The following is a 20162-nucleotide window of genomic DNA, read 5'->3' on the forward strand; positions in this document are numbered from 1 at the left end:
CTGAGAGCGGCTACTGTGCCAAACAGACTGTGCAGGTCTTGCTGCTTGAATGCTTCCACAGAAAGGAGAGTCGACGGGACTCTTTTGTAAACAACTCCCTGTACTTTCTGGCTGCTACTAACTTCAAAAGTGGTATAACTTTATCCCGCTACAAAATTAATGCAAGTACAGGGCTCAGACTTGTTACCAAAATCAACACATAGGGACATAAATACCAGTGTTCAAGGATGTTAAACTAAACAAGTGTTAAACTTGCAACTCAGAATAATGATGTATATATATATACATACATAGTGAAAAACAAAATAAAAACATCTTTTCTCCAGTGCCAAGCACTGATTAGGAACAATTTGAAAATGGATGAACAGTAGCCAAATAGAGTATTCATATCAATATTGTCTGCAACTTCTTATTTACAAGAAAGGACTTAAATTTGGTTCTTGAAAAATCTGACTTTTAATGTTTATTTCTAATATGTATACTTCCCAGGAGAGACTTTTTTTTTTTTTTTTTTTTTTTTTTACAGCTCATGGATGCAGTTATCAATCAGGAGGTCCAGTCCATCTAGGAAGTTCAGTGGGAAAAAATATTTTCCTAATATTAACAAACTCACGCCTGATGCATTCAACTGGACCAGATAAGATACGGCTTAACTGATTTTCCTTCAGCATGTTATCAACAACTGCGGCGCAAGGGGAGGAGTGGACTGGTTGGAACTAACATTTCACGTTATTTTATAACAAGTGGGGTTTATTTCCCTTTTTGCAATCAAGATCAAACCTCAAACTTGATAGACAGACATAAATAATTTCTGTTTCTAGTGGGCAGTAAGAGAAAAATTGATAGAAACAGAGGGGAACTTCCATTTCAAACACCATTACCAGCTGATCACATACAATAAAGCATCTGCAGCAAAGACTTCCCATCCCCTACTCCAACCATAAGGCATGTGTCACCAGTGAACAGGCAACAAGAATGAAGGTGTGCATGACAAGGCAGAATAAAAGCCAAGAACCTCAATTCATTTTAAAGCAACATAACTAACGTCCTTCCATTACCTAGAAAGATGCTTCTCTCTTTCACAGCATTTGTCATTGCAGAAAAATGTAGAGTTCAGAACTTGTAATGTCTTTTCTAAATCTTTTTCCTACTGCATTTAATACTCAACTTTTAATTCATTTATATTGACAATGTCAGATCATTTGCAACAATGATTAGAGGACCCAGCACGAATTGGTAACATTTTGGAAATGTACATCGAAGTGAAACAAAAAGGGTAAAAAAGACTGGAAAAAGAAAAAAAAGAACCTTTTTATGATGGATTTTGCTACTATGAAGAATTACATAAATAGACGTTAACGTAGTAAGCATTACTGTGGCATACTTAAGAACAATGAAGCCTGGAAATACCAACCCTTCCTCCAGCCCTGGCCACTTCTGCCGAGCCACGCACGGAGCCTGCCATTTCCGTGTCTGCGATTATGAGGTGTGCGGATTAGCGAGCTTCTACCGTATTTAAGTTTCAAGAAAAATCTTTAAACCAATTCAACCATGCTTTAAAACTTCAAGCTCAGCTGGAAAAGCCTTTAACAGACCTGCTGACACCACAATGAAAACTCCAAAGCTTTTCACTATCACTTCATATATTCCCTATTGACTTGTTATTTATCAAGTACATCTAGTTGAAAATAAGAATTCATTATTTAGGAGTTCAGTGGAATCTACTGCTTTCAATGTTGGTCTTAAAACATCAAAATGCATTTCTATTGCTACAACTACGATGTTGCATACAATTGCAAAGAAAAAAAAACAATTAAGAGGAAATACTGTACATACGTTTCACGTATTAATAAAACAGAAAATACAAGCCATATATAGAATCAACAGGATTCTTTAAGTCTTGACTTGTTTTGTGACACTGCTCTTTAGACAGACATTTATATAAGAAAATGTGTCAAAACCTCTTTTATATTTTTGCACACATACACACAGATGAATGCACGCTCTTATGAAAGACATACACACAACACACTGACCATGAATGACCTGAAACATTATCAATCATGCCAACAAGAGGACCAAGAAAAACTAGGAACAAGCTTCAATAGAAGCTTTTTAATGATGAAACAGAAAAAATGCATTATCACATGCTTTTAATTTTTTAGGATTATTTTAAGAAGTGTATTTTATTCAGTATTGCAGAGAATATAGTTTCGGAGAGCTAATATAACTTGAGAGACACTTCAAAACTTATTTAAAGATACTTGAGCCAGATGAGATACTGAGACAAGCTTACAGGTTTTCTCAAATAAGTTTCTAGAGTCTAAAAAAAAGTTTAATGGCAGAGATGAAAATAGAAAACAACAAATGAGCAGCTGTAATACAAAATTTTATTCCTTTTTTCCTGGAACAGTATTTTTAAATAGCTCATCACTATCTTGCAAAACTTGTAAGGACAGTAAAGAAAAAACACAGGAAGTTTGGAAAAACTACACTGGAAACAGCGTATCAGAAAGAAGAAACACAGAGCAGATAGCTAAATTTAATTGATGTCAAGCTCTCTTTTCGCTAGGTTCATCACTTTTCCATATATATTCTGACAAGTAACTGAAAATAAAAGCCAGTGTCTGTTTAAGCAAATCAGCAGGGGTAAAAACCCTAAACTTTTAAGATGTAAACTGTTTTATAAACATGTCAAGTTAAAGCAAAATGCCTGCAACAACAGGAGACCCTTCCAGCTCTGACTACACTCGCGGCGTTCTCGCATTTTCTGAGCCACTTTAGATCAATTCCCCGTCACACACAGAGGAGGAAGCCGAACTGGTTTGCCACAGTTGAAGCTTGCAAGAAACCAGAATTTCTGGGAAAGAAGGTCAGACTCTAGCTTCGAGTCTTGCCTGCCCTCTCTTTTTTCTCTGGCAGGTCCGTGCAAAGCAGCTGAGAAACGCCTGCATCTTCAACTCTTACTCACATTTGACGCATGTGTTGAAGCCACTGCTAAAAAAAATTTTAAAATAAAAATAACTATGAAGGTGGCAGACAGAGGCTCAATAACAACGTTTTTATTAGGCACAATTTTTGGGGAATCAGAGAGATCTAATTTCTCATGATTTATCCATATATTTTCTTGAGGCCTTCGCCAATGTCTAACAAAAACAGTTTGCTATTTTCTTTCATCTGCGAAGCATTTTAAGTAGCACAGGAATTCCAGGGTCGATACACCACAAGGACCAAACAGACTGTCCAGAAAGTGTTCCGTGTCATTTCCAGCCATTACCAAACATTTTTGGAAGGCTTGAAAGCATCGTATAGATACATATGGAAGCAAAACATTGATTTTGCTTATTACCATTTTATTCAACATACAACTATAGTAAGTCCTCATAAAATGAAGTCTAGAGGTTTTTCTTATTTAATTAGTAGCATTTTTCTGTGTCCACACAGAAGTCTAACAGTAAAAAGGGGAAGGAAAGAAATATAGTTGTTAATATACAGAGTGTCATATGGAAGGCGGGGTGGGGGTGGTTTTGTTTTTGTTTTTGTTTTTAAAGCATCTCTCTGCTCTGGGGTTATGTACAGTCATTGCTTGCAGCCTAGACTTGTAATGACAGCTTTAAATTAGCAGAAGAAATTATTCCTCTGTTGTAGGCAAGCCTAGATTCATTATAAGTTCTCTTCCTCTCCTTTCAAAAAAGTGTAAACTTCTTTAAAAAAGTAATTATAAAATAAAATCACATAGATGGATAAAAGCACTAATCTTACACAGGCTGCAATGAACTAAGTGTAACCTAACCTTACCAAGAAAAAGCACCCAAAATCTATTTTACTTAGCTTGCCAGAATAAAAATACTTAAGGGAATGGTCGTGGGATTGTATGTTCACTGCATCTGTCACAAAGGAAAACTGAGCACAGCACTCAGCAGTCCTGGTGCCACGTTGTTCTCTGGGCTAGTTCCCTGCTCCATCTTCCAGTTCACTCCGAGACAGCAAAGTTTGAGTTGCCTACACTTATCAATGGTAAGAGTGGGGAGGGAGGAGTGGGACACGACACAAACAAAATATGGCAAAGCCAGCAATTGCTCTTGAAATCAATGCCTGTGAATAGCAACCAGGCAAAAAAACCTGCATGTACAACCCACAAGTGGGAAAACAGCAAAACCTTAAACAATAGTTCAGTTACACCTTCCTCGAAGCAGCACGTAGCCTGATAGAGGGGGTTTTTCCTGCTGTGCAGTAAATTTAAAAAAAAAGGGGGGGGGGGGAAGTAGTCTAACTACTTTCTTACTAGGCATAAAATAGACTTCCTATTATTTTACTTTTATGTATGCAAAGGAAAAATGCAAAGCATGAAGAAACTGTAAATCAGGTAAGAATTTTTAGTTAACAAGAATTCTAAGGCTTAGCCTTCCCATATATCAAACTACTACTAAATACATTAAATTATTTGTTGTTAATGTGATAGTCTGTATACTCCACAGAACAAAATTCCTATTAACACTAGTTCAAAGCATAAATTACAAATCTGTGCTTTTTTAATGTTCCAAACTTTCATCCACATAAAGTGAGAATAGGATGTCCTTCCTTATTCATCTGAAAATACTCCTACACAAACAACAGCTACAGAACATTTTAGAACAGGAAAAAAAATAATCAATCTTTCTAATTAAAATACTTAATAATTTCCATAGGTTATTAAACAATTTCTATAAGCTCAAGCTTTTATTGAGCTGAATTACTCCCACCTGACTCACTAACACGAACAAAATCCTCTCTGGTATATGCAGGAAGGCAGCAAAGTCAACTCTTGGAAAAGTGGGTGGAATCCAGCAAAACTCAAATTATGTCAGCTGATGAAGAATTAGTTCCACAGGAAGTCCAGCTCTCTGAGGCTACAAAAACCAGCACAAGAATTCAAAGAGGATGATAAAGACTAAGAAACAGGCAGGAATCTCATGTGTTCAATAGCAGAGGATGGCTACAAGGGGGAAGCAGTTTACAATTTCTTCCACCACCCTTCCTCTCCATCCCTAGAAAATAATAGCTATTATTGGTTAATGTTGCACTGTCCTTGGGACAAACAGGGTTGATTCACCTTTGCATCTATTATTTTCTTCTTCAAAAAAAACCATGGAAGATATTCCAAAAGGCATATCAGCCTTACATAGTGTGTACTTTTACAAAATCAAGCCTTTAAGAAATACCTGAATCAAAACGGTAATATTTGGGTATTTTAACAGTGCCGGTTGTTCAACAGATATTGAATCAATGGGACTTTACCTCACAGTTGAGAAACAGCATAAAGTTTCATTATAAATCAGTTAAGGATACCTTATCTCAGTCTACCATCTATCCGCTCCATGATTCTTCAGGAAGATTACTTTGTTTTGCATACCTTTTTTTTTTACCTTAAAGTTAACCAAAATTTGTGTTTTCCTTCCCGCATCCTATTTTGTACCTATTCTTATCACCAGATATACATAGTGCAACGTAACTTACTGATGTGACAGTACATCTTACTTCAAAAGTACAATTTACATCAGGTATGCCTTCATGCAGACCAAATAATGAATCAGCTGAAGACACAAATGCCATTAAATGGAAAAACCTGAGCGCACAAGAAGGAGGTTTTGTAAATTTAACTCTTTTATGAATTTAACCCTTTAATTTTTGACCTTTAAAGGCCCCTTCCAAGCCAAACCATTCCATAATTCCATGGGATAATCATATCTCTAAGTATTATACAGCCACATTTTAAAAAAAGTTAAAATTCTAAAATCAAAATGTCTTTTTTCCTCCCATCTCAAGTGTAAGTATTTTTCTGTGGCTTTTGGCCAAATCAGTGAAAAGGGAAAATTCTACAGGACAACAGGACAATTACTTTAAAACCAAAAAAACACACAAATACTCAATTTTCTCCCCCCAAATAACTGAAAGATCTGTGGAACTAAAAGCAGCGTTCAGAGTTTGAGATTTTTTTTTTTTCTTTACGTTAGAAGGTATCACAACAGAAGCGTGTTACATTTCAGAGGCACATACACAAACAGGGCTATACAGGCCCTTAACGCTGTTTGTCCCCTATGCATCAATGCCCTGCCAGTTGGCAAGCCTGAGCCAGGAAGCTGTCAATTCCAATCAAGTTTAGGCGATGCAGTCCTATTAAAGAAGTCTTGCTGGTTAAGGGGCGTCCACTGTTTCCAAAGCATGGGAAAAAAAAAGAAAAAAAAAAAAAAGAAAAAAAGGGCTCTGCTTTCCTTAGATTTGAGCTGGCAACTTTCACTGACTAGAGTTTTCAAGGAGCTATGAATGAGCTTAACAAAGGAGTTCTGTGGCTAGTTTCTGGCTGAAATCCATGTCAACAGTTTTTAAGGTCACAGGTCACACTAACTAACATTTATTCCCAGCAGACCCTGCTCTAAACACAAGCTGTAAGTAGTACAAATTTGGAATTTTTCTGTAATCCCTTGAGATATTCCTGATCCTTCCACATGTTTCTGCTCAATTAAAAACAATTCTCACTTTGCACCACAAGAGAGGCCCCTGCTCAGAAATCTTATTCTATCCTAAGAATAAATGGACAAAGACTGCAATCAAAGGAAAGGAAAGGGGGGAGGAGAGGAACTCACAACAACTCACACCAAAAACCTCAAATAACTCCATACAGAATCACATTCAGTTCGTTACATTTTCTGCCATCTGTCACAAACTATTATAGATTCATTTCTTTTTATCTTAGAAAAAGAGTGGTGCAGAGCTTAGCTATTTTGGCCGAGAGGGATTTCCACACAAATGTTTCTGCATTTCACTTCAGAAGAATGATTTTCATTTTGGGTACAAAAGCTGAATATTCACTGAAAACTTCAAATTAAGTAAAATTGAAATCAGAGTTGCACGTGGTTATAGCACCTTCTTAAATCAGTAACTTTGCCCAGTAAGTCTGTGAACCCAGTAAGTTTGTGAAAACTACGCAAGTTTTACCTGGTTTTGGTTTGTTTTTTTTTTTACTTGAACAAAACTCTGAGTAAGACAAAAATCATTGACTTACATTATTATAGATAGAAATAGGTACTATAGCTCACTTTAACAGATAAAACAAAAATTCTACCAGTTAATAATAATAAAAAAAAAAGGCACAGTACCTATTACACGGTTACAGGAATGAGAGAGTTCTTGTCCACCAAGTCTCATTACTTCAAGCGACTAAGTACCCACCAACCGCTGGGCCTTCAGGGCAACACAGCCTGTCCAGTTCACCCGCTCCTCCAGTCTCCTCGAAGCAGTAACTCACCGCCACCAACGATCACGTTCTCTTCTCAGGAAGTTTTTACCCTTATTGCTGCAACCCTTTTTGATAGGAAGGGAAAAAACAGCTAACAGGCAGCCCCTGAGAGATAAACGGTTGTGTATGGCCTGGCAGCATTTACCTAACACCTCCCAAAGCTGCTCTTATAATAGCTGGAAAAAAGGAATTTTGCAAATTAAATACAGCATTAAATCGACCAAAATCACATTTGTGGACAAACTGCGGTTAACAAGGCAACGTATTTCTCTGCATAGATGGACAGGTACACTGAATTCTGATCGTCATAGCTTTTATGAGTGTGACTTCTACTAACACCGAGAACTGTAATAGACATTCTGTCCAGCTTTATAACTTAAGAACTAGTAAATCGTAACAGTTGACAAGCTTAGTGACATCCTGGAAAATATATTTAAATACAATCAGGGAAGAATCATATAGAAAAACAGTTTATAGATTTTAATACTCTATCATACACCAGTAATCCAGACTAGATTAAGAATTTAGTGTTTTACACAACCCGGTAAGTTTCTTCAAAAATGTTAAAAATAGTTGTATTAGGATTGCTACATATGTAGAAGTGCTGGGGTTTTGGGGGTGTTTTCTGGTTTGGTTTTGGTTTTTAAACACATTTTTATTTCAAGAGTGTTTTTCATTCAAATTTTCACAGAATTTTAACTCAATGAAGCTGCAATGACTATGAAGCAAACTAACAGCAAGAACTTCAAAACCATTCTGCCAAATGGTTTTGAAGAGCACAATTATACTTGGCCTTATACCTACTTAATACAAAATTCTAGTTAAATTCATACAAAAATATTATTTCTCAGTTAAACTACTAAATTTATTTTTTAAGCTCAAATATGCATTGCCATAAGAGAAGTACATGTTTAATACTAGGGTCAACTTGGTGAACACACACGTGATTTTTTTATCTATACAAAAAATAGCACTATACAAGTCGCCATTTTATTATGTCTTGTAACCTGAAATCATTACACTGATTCACACATTTAAACCAGTTCGTGTATTTAAATAGGTTACCATACATTCAGCATTGCCTTTTTTTAAAAGCAGTGTGTGTCATAGACATATAACTTATTTTACAGTTTAAATAGTCAGAATGCAAAATAAATCAACATTTGAAGAAATTACTGGATCCTATCAGTTTATAAAATGAAGAATTTTTCAAGCATCAGTAAGTGGGTCCTTACATTGAATTCTGGAAATATTTCAGAAAACAAAAGATAAAAATATATGTTTTAAAAATTAAACTTGTTAGTTTACTTATATAAAGATTCTGCAATAAGGGTATCAAAAAAGTATTCAGACTGAGCTAACAACATGTTTTACATTCCTAAAGCAAAACTTTTCTTCCTTCATGGCTGCACAGAAAGACAAAATTATCAGGAGTCACGAGATTCTGCAACGTATGAAAGTCAGAAGGACAAAAACCCCAGCTACAATGAAAACTGATATACACTTTTAAATAATGTCTTCATACAAGATCTTGATATCTTTCTCAGATGGGAGAAAAAAAAAAGGAGGAATTTAATGTTTCAATGTCTCTGCAGAATTTAGAATTTCCTATGTTCAGTCTCTTCATAGCATTACGTACCCTATCTTCACTTTCTTCACCCATCTTCAGACCATTAGAAGCAGTACAAGCAGAAGTATCATGCTTATAGTAATTTCAGCTATGAGGTTTTTAACTCTGTCCCATTATGAGCAGACCGCATACAAAAGCGTTTGTCCACTTAAGCTTTGAGAAACCAGGTTGTAAAATAAAACACTCCACTCCTTTCAGTGCACTAATGCAAACTGGTTTACGCATTACTTTCCCATCAAAAGAATGTTGAAATCCATCAATGCCTGTGCCTCTTAAGAGTTCTAGATCACAGGAGTTAGCCAAAGAGGCAAATACAGCTCAGCCGCTGAACAACACTGTCCATAATGTAACCAACAAACCGGCTTCTGAAGAATTTAGCACAGATAGAATTGCTAGAAATTTGAAGAGATGAATAAGCTAGTAAGGAGATCTAACATTAAAATAATGAAGAAATTAAAATTAAGAGCCTCAGCATACAAAATTCTTACAATCAGAAAACATCTATGTGCTTTAAGAATATACAAAAGCAGAAAGATAAATTTATACTGTTACTTCATTCCTTATCATTCCTGAGATCAGATCAGTAGATCAGTATGTTTACACCATCTTTCAGTACACTGCAATTACCAGGAAATAGCAATCAAGAACAAATTCTGACCCTCTTTGACACCTTCCAGACTCTTTTACCCTAATGAAAGAACATTACCTCCCTACATACATAGAAGACTTACAGAAGATGACAAACAAAAGTATACAAATTCCAGAACAAAACTAGGGACATGCCTGATGACAGAGTTGAAGAGGACGTCTCAAAAGAGTGAGCAACAGCAGTCTGAGAATGTCTCCACACCTTTTTTTTTTTTTTTAAATAAAAGACTATAGCTCTTCAGTAAATTCAGATCTACATTGTTCACCCTCAAAAGCCCATGCCAAATTTCTTCTGAAGTTAGATTAAAGCAAACCTCTAGAAAAAAAAAACAATTAAAAAAAAAAATCAGTTTCTTAATGCATATCCATCAGGATTTATTTCATTGTAGACAAGGTCCTGAAGTCCGTAAATGAAGTCTTAGAAAGAAACGCATGGAAATTTTACTGTGATACAAAAATTACCAAATTAGAACTCAGAATTTGATGACTTGGACATTAGCTCTCAACTCAATATGCATCCATCATTTGGAAAGAAAATAATTTAAAAAGCACATTCTAAGTTCTGTAGCATACTGCATTGAAAAAAGTAGTCCAGAATTCCAAGTTACCCAGGAGATTTTGATGTGTGGTATGTGAGCCTGTGGGGTTTTTTTAATTCACTTCGCTGTTTGGAACCTCAAAAACCCCACCAGACCATCTGCGAGACTTGTTTTGTGCTTTTGTCCGCCCTCTGCTGTCTGAAACGCAGAAAGTAGTCATCTGTGCTAGAGAGCACTCACAGCTCTGTGCTACGTACAGTGTTTGACCCTTGTAGTTTCATGATTAGCTAGAAATCAAGTGAAGAAAAAAAGGAAACAGAAAAGAGAGCCAGACTCAGTGGTTCTACACTAAAAGAAAATCACAGAACACCTAGAAGATGCAGCTTTTAAACTTAATCAAAGATTTCCATAAATCTGTGTGATGCTATCCAAGGCAAGAACAAAACTACAAAAATTATCTTGAAAGCAGATTTCTAAACAGTACTGGTTAAAATAGCCTCAAGAGTTACTCTGCAAAATAGAATTGCCTTTCTGCTGGCCATAGGAGCTACATCCATGTGGATAACCTTACTGCTATTGAACTCCAAGAACTGCTTTACTGTACTTTGCATCCACATGAAAAAGTCGCTGGGTCACGTTAAAACTCAAAGTCCAGACCTTGACTTCTGGCCTTCTGAGTACTGTCTCGGCTTTAAACTTTGCTTCCAGAGCTTTGCGGAATTTTTTTAAAGCCCTGGCTGATTGAAAAGAATTTCCTTTTTCTCCTGTTCCACTTCAGTAACAAATCTAAACATGTGATGATTTTCCACCTCCAAACCATTTTACCATGGCCAGATCCATAAAATCTCTGACTGATAAACACATGAATATCATCTCTAATAATAAACAGTATCACGTAACTCTTATACTATCGCTGAGAGTAGCAAGGAATACTTGAAGCATGCTGCCATCCAACCTGTAATTTAAAAAAAATAAAGCCAACAACCAAACATTCTTTTCATCCCCAGTGGCTTTTCCGTATCATTCTCACATTCTTCAGCATGTTGTGACCTATCCATTTACCATGCAGCATCCTTTAATTCATACAGGACACTGAGAAGATTCACATCAACAAGTGAATGGAGCAAGTGAATCTGTGCAATGTTGATTTACATTATCCTCTAAAGCTTGCATTAATGACGAACTTTCATTTTTTCATTAGTTCACAGGAGAAAGAAGCAACAGGAATGAAGCTAAGAGTACCAATTCATCCACTGCTGTAACTGCACTTAAATTCTCTTTTTTTTTTTTTTTTTTTTGGTTATGAGTTGAAGCAGAAGGCATTTAACTACAACATAACTCCTCCATTTCTTCTTGGCATTCACTCAACATAAGGGAGCTGACAGCAAAGAACTCTTATCCAGGAGAGATCAAGAAGGGACTCATACTACTCCTCATTCAGATTTTCTTTTTAAACTGTGTTTCCCCTTTAATTTGTCATTAAACAGGAAAAATTACCTTACGTAACCAGACGCTTCCCACATGAGAGTGAATCAGCACCTCAACTACACAGGGTAGCAGCTATGGGGAAAGAGCTAGGGAAATACTTTCCTGCCTTCAGTGTACGGTCCATATTCCTGGATTGCCATAGCTAATAACGACTGAAATGTCTACTCAAGAAAAGAAAGAAAGAAGGAAGATACTGAGAAAATACCTGTCACCCTGCCTTTCACAAATTTAATTAGTAATTTTGGTAGATTTCACAATGATTTCTCCATGTATTAAGCTTCTTCAGTGAAGACTTAGTTAGCAGATCACTGCCATCAGCATAATGCTGAAGTACAAGGCAAAAAACATCTTCACCAGTCCAGCGCCAGCACAAATGGCACAGACATTCATTTTAAATACATATCTCAATCTGAAATTGATTCCATGGCATTGCTGTACGCAACCCAGTGAAATGCGAAGTGTCCTTGTACTTCATAGGTGCTCTTGTATTTTACAAGATTATCCCTGAAAGTCTCTAGAGGAGTCACATTCAATAACCTATATACAGGCGGTCCCACTCTGTCACATGCAATATACAGTACTCATAGGATGAAGACAAGTTCTTCTTGTTCTTACACTAGATTCTCTCACATGAAAAGCAAACCAGAGACAACCGAGACAGATGTCTACAATTGCTCAGAGGAAATTATTCTCATTTGTGATTGCTTGGGCAACTGTTCAGTCACCTAGCTGGCTGTTCATACAGTTAACTCTGAGCTATCTTTACCTGGGCCATTGCTCCAAAACTTCCAATTTCTCATGAACATGCAAAAAGAAGAAAGCAGAAGACAGACAATTCTTAAATTTGTTTAGAACAAGAGAGGCCAGATGCCATGTGGAAACCTTCAATCCACAGAAATTCTTAATGGGACTAATATATCGGTAGATACTACAACTGATTTTACTTGCATCATTTTTTACAGCAAATGTAAATAGAAAATTACAGACGGCATTTCAACATGTCTGTGGGAGGTCATCAAAAACTATGACAGAGCCTCTTTGCTCATTTTATGTGAAACGCATTGTTCCCAACTTCCGCTAACGATCTTTATTATGACAAACTTCACTAAACCCTCAATGGGACAGAGTAAAGTTCATACATACAAACTTCTAGGATGTGGACAGCATCAGTGACATTCTCTCAGTTACCAACAGATGCTTTGTTAGTAAAACTTGCATATACAAATGTCCACAAAATGTCTTAACAAGATCAGTTGTGACAGCTAAAGATAACAGCTGCCACCATGCTATGTCATATCAAATTACTGCAGAGACACTTTTTTTTTTTCCACATTGTTAACTCAAGAACATTGACTACAAACAAATATAGTTATCTACAGAGGAACTCAAAGTGCGAGATATTTTGCATCACTTCTGCAGAAGAGCAGTGACTTTGAGGACCAGATAGGAAAATAATTTTGAACAGCTGGAAATTATAATTGCAGTGTAACACAGCAAAGTCAAACACTGTTTCCTAGAGTCAGCCAAAAGCCAAACCACAGACCTACCTTAAGATACAGAAGCAGCTCTTGGCCCCAGAAGATAAGCGACAGAATCCAAACCTCTGTTTGCTGTCAATGTCTGTAAGCACAAATGTAAAGTTCTGCCCAACTTGGTTAACTGCATGGCTGAAAATAAAGAGTAAGAGGAAAAAATTAATGCTGAGCTAAACTCTGTGTCAAAAGTATCTAGTCTAAGTCATTGAACCTACAACATTTCCTCTTTCAGCAGAGGTTTTCTGAGAAATTAACTTTGAGAGTATGCACCCTCTAGAAACTTAAATATGCTAGTTGCTTGGTAAGGGAGGAGTGGTTTTGGTTGGGCTTTTTGTTCCATATTTTAAGTGTGGGAGGACACTAAACGAAAATGATTATGACTATCAACCATCTTCAATGCAGTACCCACGGTACAAACCAAAGTCATGTTCTCCCATATAACCTAAATATTTCTTTATTACTCTTCATTTCAGATTTGTCCTCATGGAGGAAGCCGCAATGTTTAATAACATGCTAAGCTTCGTCAACACTTGGATATTGACTTGTAGAAGCTTTATTATCCATCTACCAATTTTGCCTGTACACCAGATACATCATTCCAAAATGTTCAGCAACTGGAACCATGCCAAGTCCTCTCCTTTACTCTAGCAACCAGCAATCAGTTAAAAGACTAGAATAGTGTGCAAAGGAAGAAAAGATAAACTAGAATAAAAAAATACACTGTGCTAAAGCCAGCCATGACTATAAAAATAATTTTGTGGGACTTCTATATGGTTTTTCAAAATTAAGAGTCATTTGTCTCATCTGCAAGATCTTAACGGCTCTTCAAGAATAGCACAAGTGAACCAGTAAGATTCTTAAATGTTGGCTCCCACTCACACCACAGCAGAAAGTATCACTATAGGAAAATTTGCACAAATTGGAAAAAAACACAATTTTGGAAAACAAAACAAGACAACCAAAACCAACAAACAACCACCACCAAAAAAAAAAAAAAAAAAAAAAAAAACCAAACAAGAACCAAACCACCCACAAAACAAACAAAAAAAAAACCCTGAACCCAAGCATTTAAAAATTCATGTCTCTAAAAATACTGTAATTCACAACTGTATTTTACCACTAATAGGTGATGCTTGAGATGGTAAAATAAGATCAAAATAAAGATGCTTTACATTTAAAGCATGGCACTTTCTGAATGCTACTTATTAACAAAATGAAGGACATTCTTGAGATATTACCACATTTGTCTAAAGTTAATCAAATGCTTATGTACAGTGATGGTAGATTCCACATAAACAAAGCCCAATTCACCTCCCAGTTTGCAGAGATCCAGTTTCACTGTTTAACAGAAATTTTGACATTTAGTGTGAAGCTGGGATACTGTAATTATTAGACGACTTTTCATCCAATTTCAGATCTATTTGAGATCTCATAACAGTATGAAATTAACACTTATTTCAGGTTATGTTCTAGTTTATTTTAAGTTTACTAAGAACTGAGAAAGCTGACTAGCATTTACATGTGCACCTTTACAAGTCACTCCTACTAACAGCAAGCACAAAACCCATTAAATTCAAGGCCATTTAACTAACAGTCACACAGCTTAAAAGTGAGCAAATATTCCCTTCTGTGATGCCATATACAATGTAATAAACAATTTATGCAGGAGATTATACACTCAGTGCCTGGAGAAAAAAAAAGAAAAGAAAAATAGACTTTCAGAAGTAAAAGTTGCATCTGGATTGGAAAGATGTCACTGTCCAGCTTAGAAAGAAGAATCCTTCAGTGGAAGGAAAAACATGCAGTGATGAAGATAAAAAAGTGCTCAGAATTCACAGATGAACAAAAAGACAGTTATTTAAAAGTATTTCAGTAGTCTGAGAATTAGACAGTGTGAGTACTATCATCCTCCTGAAATCTAAATGTCAACAGAGCAACCATTTCCATAAACCATACTGAGCTGCTAGGGGATACCAAAAAATCCCTTACTGGTGTTGTGTTTTATCTGTAAAGCTTGGATGTAATGTTACTATGGTGATTTTAGTATGGTGTTTTAAAAGGGGATTATATGCTTAATTTTAACAAGGTTGAGAGCAGAGCATGTGTGAGAAATAGCACTCTAGCTGACAATTAAAATTATGGAATGGGGAAAAACATGCTTCATTTGCAGCTGGGAGAAGCTTGTTTATTAAACGACTGTGACACGTTGGCAAGTTCCTCCGAAGTAAACCTAAAGATTCTGCACATAACACAGAACGCAGTTACACAAATTAAATCTCCCCAAGTAAAAGTCCTCACAAACAGGGTATAAACTGGGGACTTGACTCTAGCAGGACTTGAAAACCTAAGTACAGTGACTGACAATGCTATTCCGGGCTCTGAGCTGCTGATAGGGAAAGTAGCATCTATTCCTCAGTGACTACGCATTTAATTAGAATCATGGAATGGTTTGGGTGGGAAGGGACCTTTAAAGGCTGTTTAGGCCAACCCCCTTGCAGCGAGCAGGGACATCCTCAACTCCAGCAGGTCACTCAGAGCCCCGTCCAGCCTGATCTGGGATGTTTCCAGGGATGGGGCATCCACCACCTCTCTGGGCAACCTGGGCCAGGGTTTCACCACCCTCGCTGTGAAAAATTTCTTCCTTCTATCTAGTCTCAGTCTGCCCTCTTTTAGTTTAAAACTGTTACCCCTTGTCCTATCGCTACAGGCCCTGCTAAAAAGTCTGTCCCCGTCTTTCTTATAAGCCTCCTTTAAGTACTGAATTTCTGACCATTTGTATCAGTATCTCTTCATCGTAATTCATAGTGATCATTTTTCCACAGATCCTGAAGAGACATCCTACACAGTATTATTCCAACAGAAGGTATTATCCCATGTTCCTAAGTTATTTGAACAACGAGCCAATATCTCCACTGTTATATTAAGAATAATAATTTTTAAAACTCTCAACATTGCAGAGAGATTCTAATGCTAAAATTGTCACAGCTAACAAGGGACAACAATCTAGTTAACTGGGAATAGTGCCTAAGTATTTGGAAGGCCTTTACTGAAACCACTTCAGTGTTTCTCTCTCTTCTTTTTATTCAGAACGAACAAAACTATATATATTAAAAAACCCAGCCTGAGCACTAAGAATTACAGTAACTGGAGATCTCATACAACATACGGCTTTCCAGGCACATACAGAGGGATAAAATCCCACTAGAGAGTGCTAGTTAACTTGAGACAAGACTGGAAGGACCTTTCTGACATACAGCTGAGGACAGTATTTCTTCTAGAAGCAATTTCTTTTCCTCTCAAAGTAGAAAAAGTGCTCACTGAGAAGACTGAGGGGAATATTGAAGCATTGTCTGAAGTAATTTCATTATGGGGCTACTTGCTCACCACTTTAAGTAACTTTATTTTAAATGCAATATAAGAAATGTATAAATAAGTACTCAGTAGTTGGTTAACAGTAAATAAGGAAAGAAAAGAGAAAAGACCAACTAGTGCAAATTCGTCATTTGTCGAGTTCCAGAAATCGTCTCTAAGAACCAGTTTTCAATCGGTTCTAAACTTGGAAGTAGCTAAAAGCTGAAGAACATTTTGCACTTAAGATGCATTATATTTTTTTCTCTTTATCATGGCCACATTAAATAAATTTGCATTCGGTGTTATAAGACTGTTTACCTTCTGCCTGTAACTGGCAGGTTAATGTCTCCATATAGTTCAAAGCTAAGTCAAATTTACATCATAGAGGGCTACAACAAGTATTTATTGATATATATACCTACACACCCCTACACACATGCACATGTGTGCACGTGTGTTTTTACATCAAGAACAGAAGTAGCACGCGCATCTTTTTCAGCTGCCATATCCTTAACTTGGGACGTCCTCTACCTTCTGGCGTATTGCAAGTCCATTCTTAATTTTAAATTATTAAGTATGCTATGGGCTACAATCTCTCCTTTATGTTCAAAATCGTTGGTTTACAGTCTTTTCAGAGACAGTCTGTGATACTCAGTCGAACAAGCGAATCCAGAAATGGGGATCACTTTTCATTATGTTCTCATGTGCACCCCATACGGGTTTTCAGTGTTCTTATCTTCCAAAATAGTATATTGCTGGGGAAAACAAACAAAACAAAACAAAAAATCCCAAAGTACAATAAACCTACACATAGTAAACATAAATATCTCTACTAGAAACACAGACATGACAAAAAGATATGTAAGTACTTCTTTTAGGAAAGGAAAAAGATGATCAGCAAAAAGTGATTCCAAATTACAAGTAGTATTTGTGGCTTTTAAAGGTCATCTGAATCAACAAGCACTGGTTAAGTAGCTCCTGTTGACAGCCCAGGATATTCAAATTCTCTTTTTATGTACAAATCAGGTACAGCAGAGGCACTGGTAATAGTAGCTGTCTCCAGCAGCGCCTCACCAATGTCTCTGAACCCCGATCTGCAGGAACCACGTGGAGGGTTGAAAGAACATATCGCCTGCATGATCCATTCAAGCTTTCAGCTTCCTCCAACCCCAGGTTACTACAGCGGAGGACAAAGTGCAGCAGTGGTTGTATTATGTAGACTCGTATCTCCAGAGAAGCATAGTGAGATTTCATCTCCATTCACAGAAACTAGTGAACAGTATTTCAGGATAACTCATAAATACCAGCTGGCCTATGGGTGTACGAAAAAATGAAAAACTAATCTTAAAAAAAAACCCTAACAATGGCTCAAACAAGAAGTGATATTAGAAATGGATGTTGATTTATAAAGAAAATCAATTTCTACTGTAAATATCACAGATTTCACTGAAATGAGAAAAAGATTTCTAGCAGTTTAATCACAGTTAAGGTCAATTTGATCAATCAGAGCCACCCAGTGTGTTAGCTGACCCAGAGAAGGGACTCTAACCAATTAAATGGGTCTCGTAGATATGAGCAGTGGTGCATCCTTTCAAAATTTCATTGGTTGTTCTTTTCACAAAACCATCAAAAATAACTCACAGTAAAAGCAAAACTAAAAAAATTAAAATTTCTGGAGCTTTCTAAATTACAAGAATTAAATATTCTCAGTTCCTATCAAATCCACTGTAGCTTACTTTACAATTTTCCCCCAAAAAATTAGAAGCCACATTAAGCAGCCAACTAAAGCACCAGCATTCCAGCAAGATCAAGAGGCCTTTAAATGTATAGCACTTAATTGTTCTGCCCAAATTTTCGCAATTAAGAAATAAAATACATACGCACACAAAGATTTGATATCAATATGCATATTTGACAATTACTACCCAAAGCATTTTCACATCCAAGCATCACTTAGAAGTAAAACAAAATGCACTCTTACTGCTGCCACTGAACAGCTCAAACTTTTAAAACTTTTTTTTTTGATGGTGCCCATAAAAACCCCAGGAAAAAGTGATTCTAAGACTATAATTTGCACTTGGGTGCTTTAAATCACAGTCAAGCAGACAGAACATTAAGAAAGGTATGGTTTTTATTTTCTACAGTGGTTTTATTGACAAGCTTATTTTCTTGTAAAGTTTGAAAAGCTAACACTACCTGTCCACATAGAAGGGGAAACAAAACTTGGTCAAAGTCTGTAGAACTTCCTGTGGAGAGAAAGAGAGATAATTTATACATCTATTGGGACCAATAAATCTAATATTAACCACATCACACAATTTCACAACTTTACCCTGAAGAAATAAGAGACAGATGAAGAAATATGGGCTTTATCAATTACATGGAAGGAGTACCAGGCAGTCAATCATGTGAAATAATAAACATGATCAAACTTCATTAAAAATGAAAAATTAATCAAGATTCACACATGGGCAGGCAGCAGGAGCCATCCAGCAATTCTCCAAAGAGTAGGAGGAGGTTGGGTTGTTGAGTGTTAACACCTCTCTAGGGACAATCTCTACCCTGACCATATGGATCATAGTGAATAACACCAAACCACATGGGTTTGGCCTGGCAGGACCACTTCTGCTGGCACAGCTTTTGACTGTTACCTAGGAACAGAGGTCTGGGGGATTAGAGAATACTTCCTAACATCAGCAAGATAAATAACAAAAGATAAAGCCAATAGGTATCATAGCAGTAATGTTTAACATTGCCTACTGCTATTAGAAAGAAAATCTAAGTGTTAAGAGACTGATTAAAATAATGTGTATTAAAATTAATAAAAATTGTTTAACTCACAAACCATTTTCTAAAAGCTGCAAAACAGCACCACAGGTATAGTGGTATATAGGTATAGCCTTTGCATGATATCAAATAAAAAGCATGAATATGAAAACCAAAAACATGATCAGAGCAATTAATCATTCTCCACTTTACAACTTTAAACAAATACGGTCATTAAAGAGGCCAAACCAGAAACATGTTAGTTGTATTCATAGACAAAAATAATCCATTTACATTATATTGTTCTACAACATTCAAAATTTGAATTCTATAATCCCCAACTCACGATAACGGTCTACCCAGTTCACAGACCATTACTACCAGCCAATTCATTGTTCATTCTCCTTCACGCTTAAATATTTCAGGACCTGAAATGTAAACTACATTTCTGCTCCAGCTAAAACAAGCTAACCCTGACTAAATGACAAACCCTCTGATAAATTCAATGCTTTTCTGACCAATAGCAATAAATTATCATCAATAACTAAGTTGATGCTTCTTGCTTCATTTATTTCTAAAACCAATGCCATCATTCAACAAATAAACTACATCAATCTAATAACCTATTCAATGAAGCAGAAAACATATTGACTCCCTTGCAAGAACATGTTCCTCCTACATAATTCAAATAAGCACATCCCATTCTTAGCAATGGTTTCAGGCTCAACTGAACTCGACTCTTCTTTGGAGGCTTCTTGACAACGAAAATGTGGCAAGTTCTTAAGATTTCAGGCAGAAAACAGATAGGGAAACTTTGACTTCTTCACAGTTTATTGATAGATTATTTAACAACCTCTTGCTTTTAAAGAACAGGATAGGACCTATTGAAGAATGTCATGTAAAGCAAAGAAGTATTCTCCTCCTAATTT

General features: G+C 36.4%; 1 protein-coding gene across 1 annotated transcript in view; it reads right to left on the reverse strand.

Annotated features, from left to right (window-relative positions):
- The window catches only part of DENND1A (DENN/MADD domain containing 1A), a gene marked incomplete at both ends in the record, with an annotated part of 171623 nt that overhangs the window by 102145 nt on the left and 49316 nt on the right, over positions 1–20162 (reverse strand). Inside the window, 2 exons of the mRNA XM_010285292.1 lie at positions 13129–13248; positions 18664–18713. Of these exons, the coding sequence (XP_010283594.1) occupies positions 13129–13248; positions 18664–18713 (170 nt within the window). The remainder of the gene's footprint in view (positions 1–13128; positions 13249–18663; positions 18714–20162) is intronic.

Source organism: Phaethon lepturus, unplaced genomic scaffold (assembly GCF_000687285.1).
Source record: "Phaethon lepturus isolate BGI_N335 unplaced genomic scaffold, ASM68728v1 scaffold1894, whole genome shotgun sequence".
In the NCBI taxonomy this organism is placed as follows: Eukaryota; Metazoa; Chordata; class Aves; order Phaethontiformes; family Phaethontidae; genus Phaethon; species Phaethon lepturus.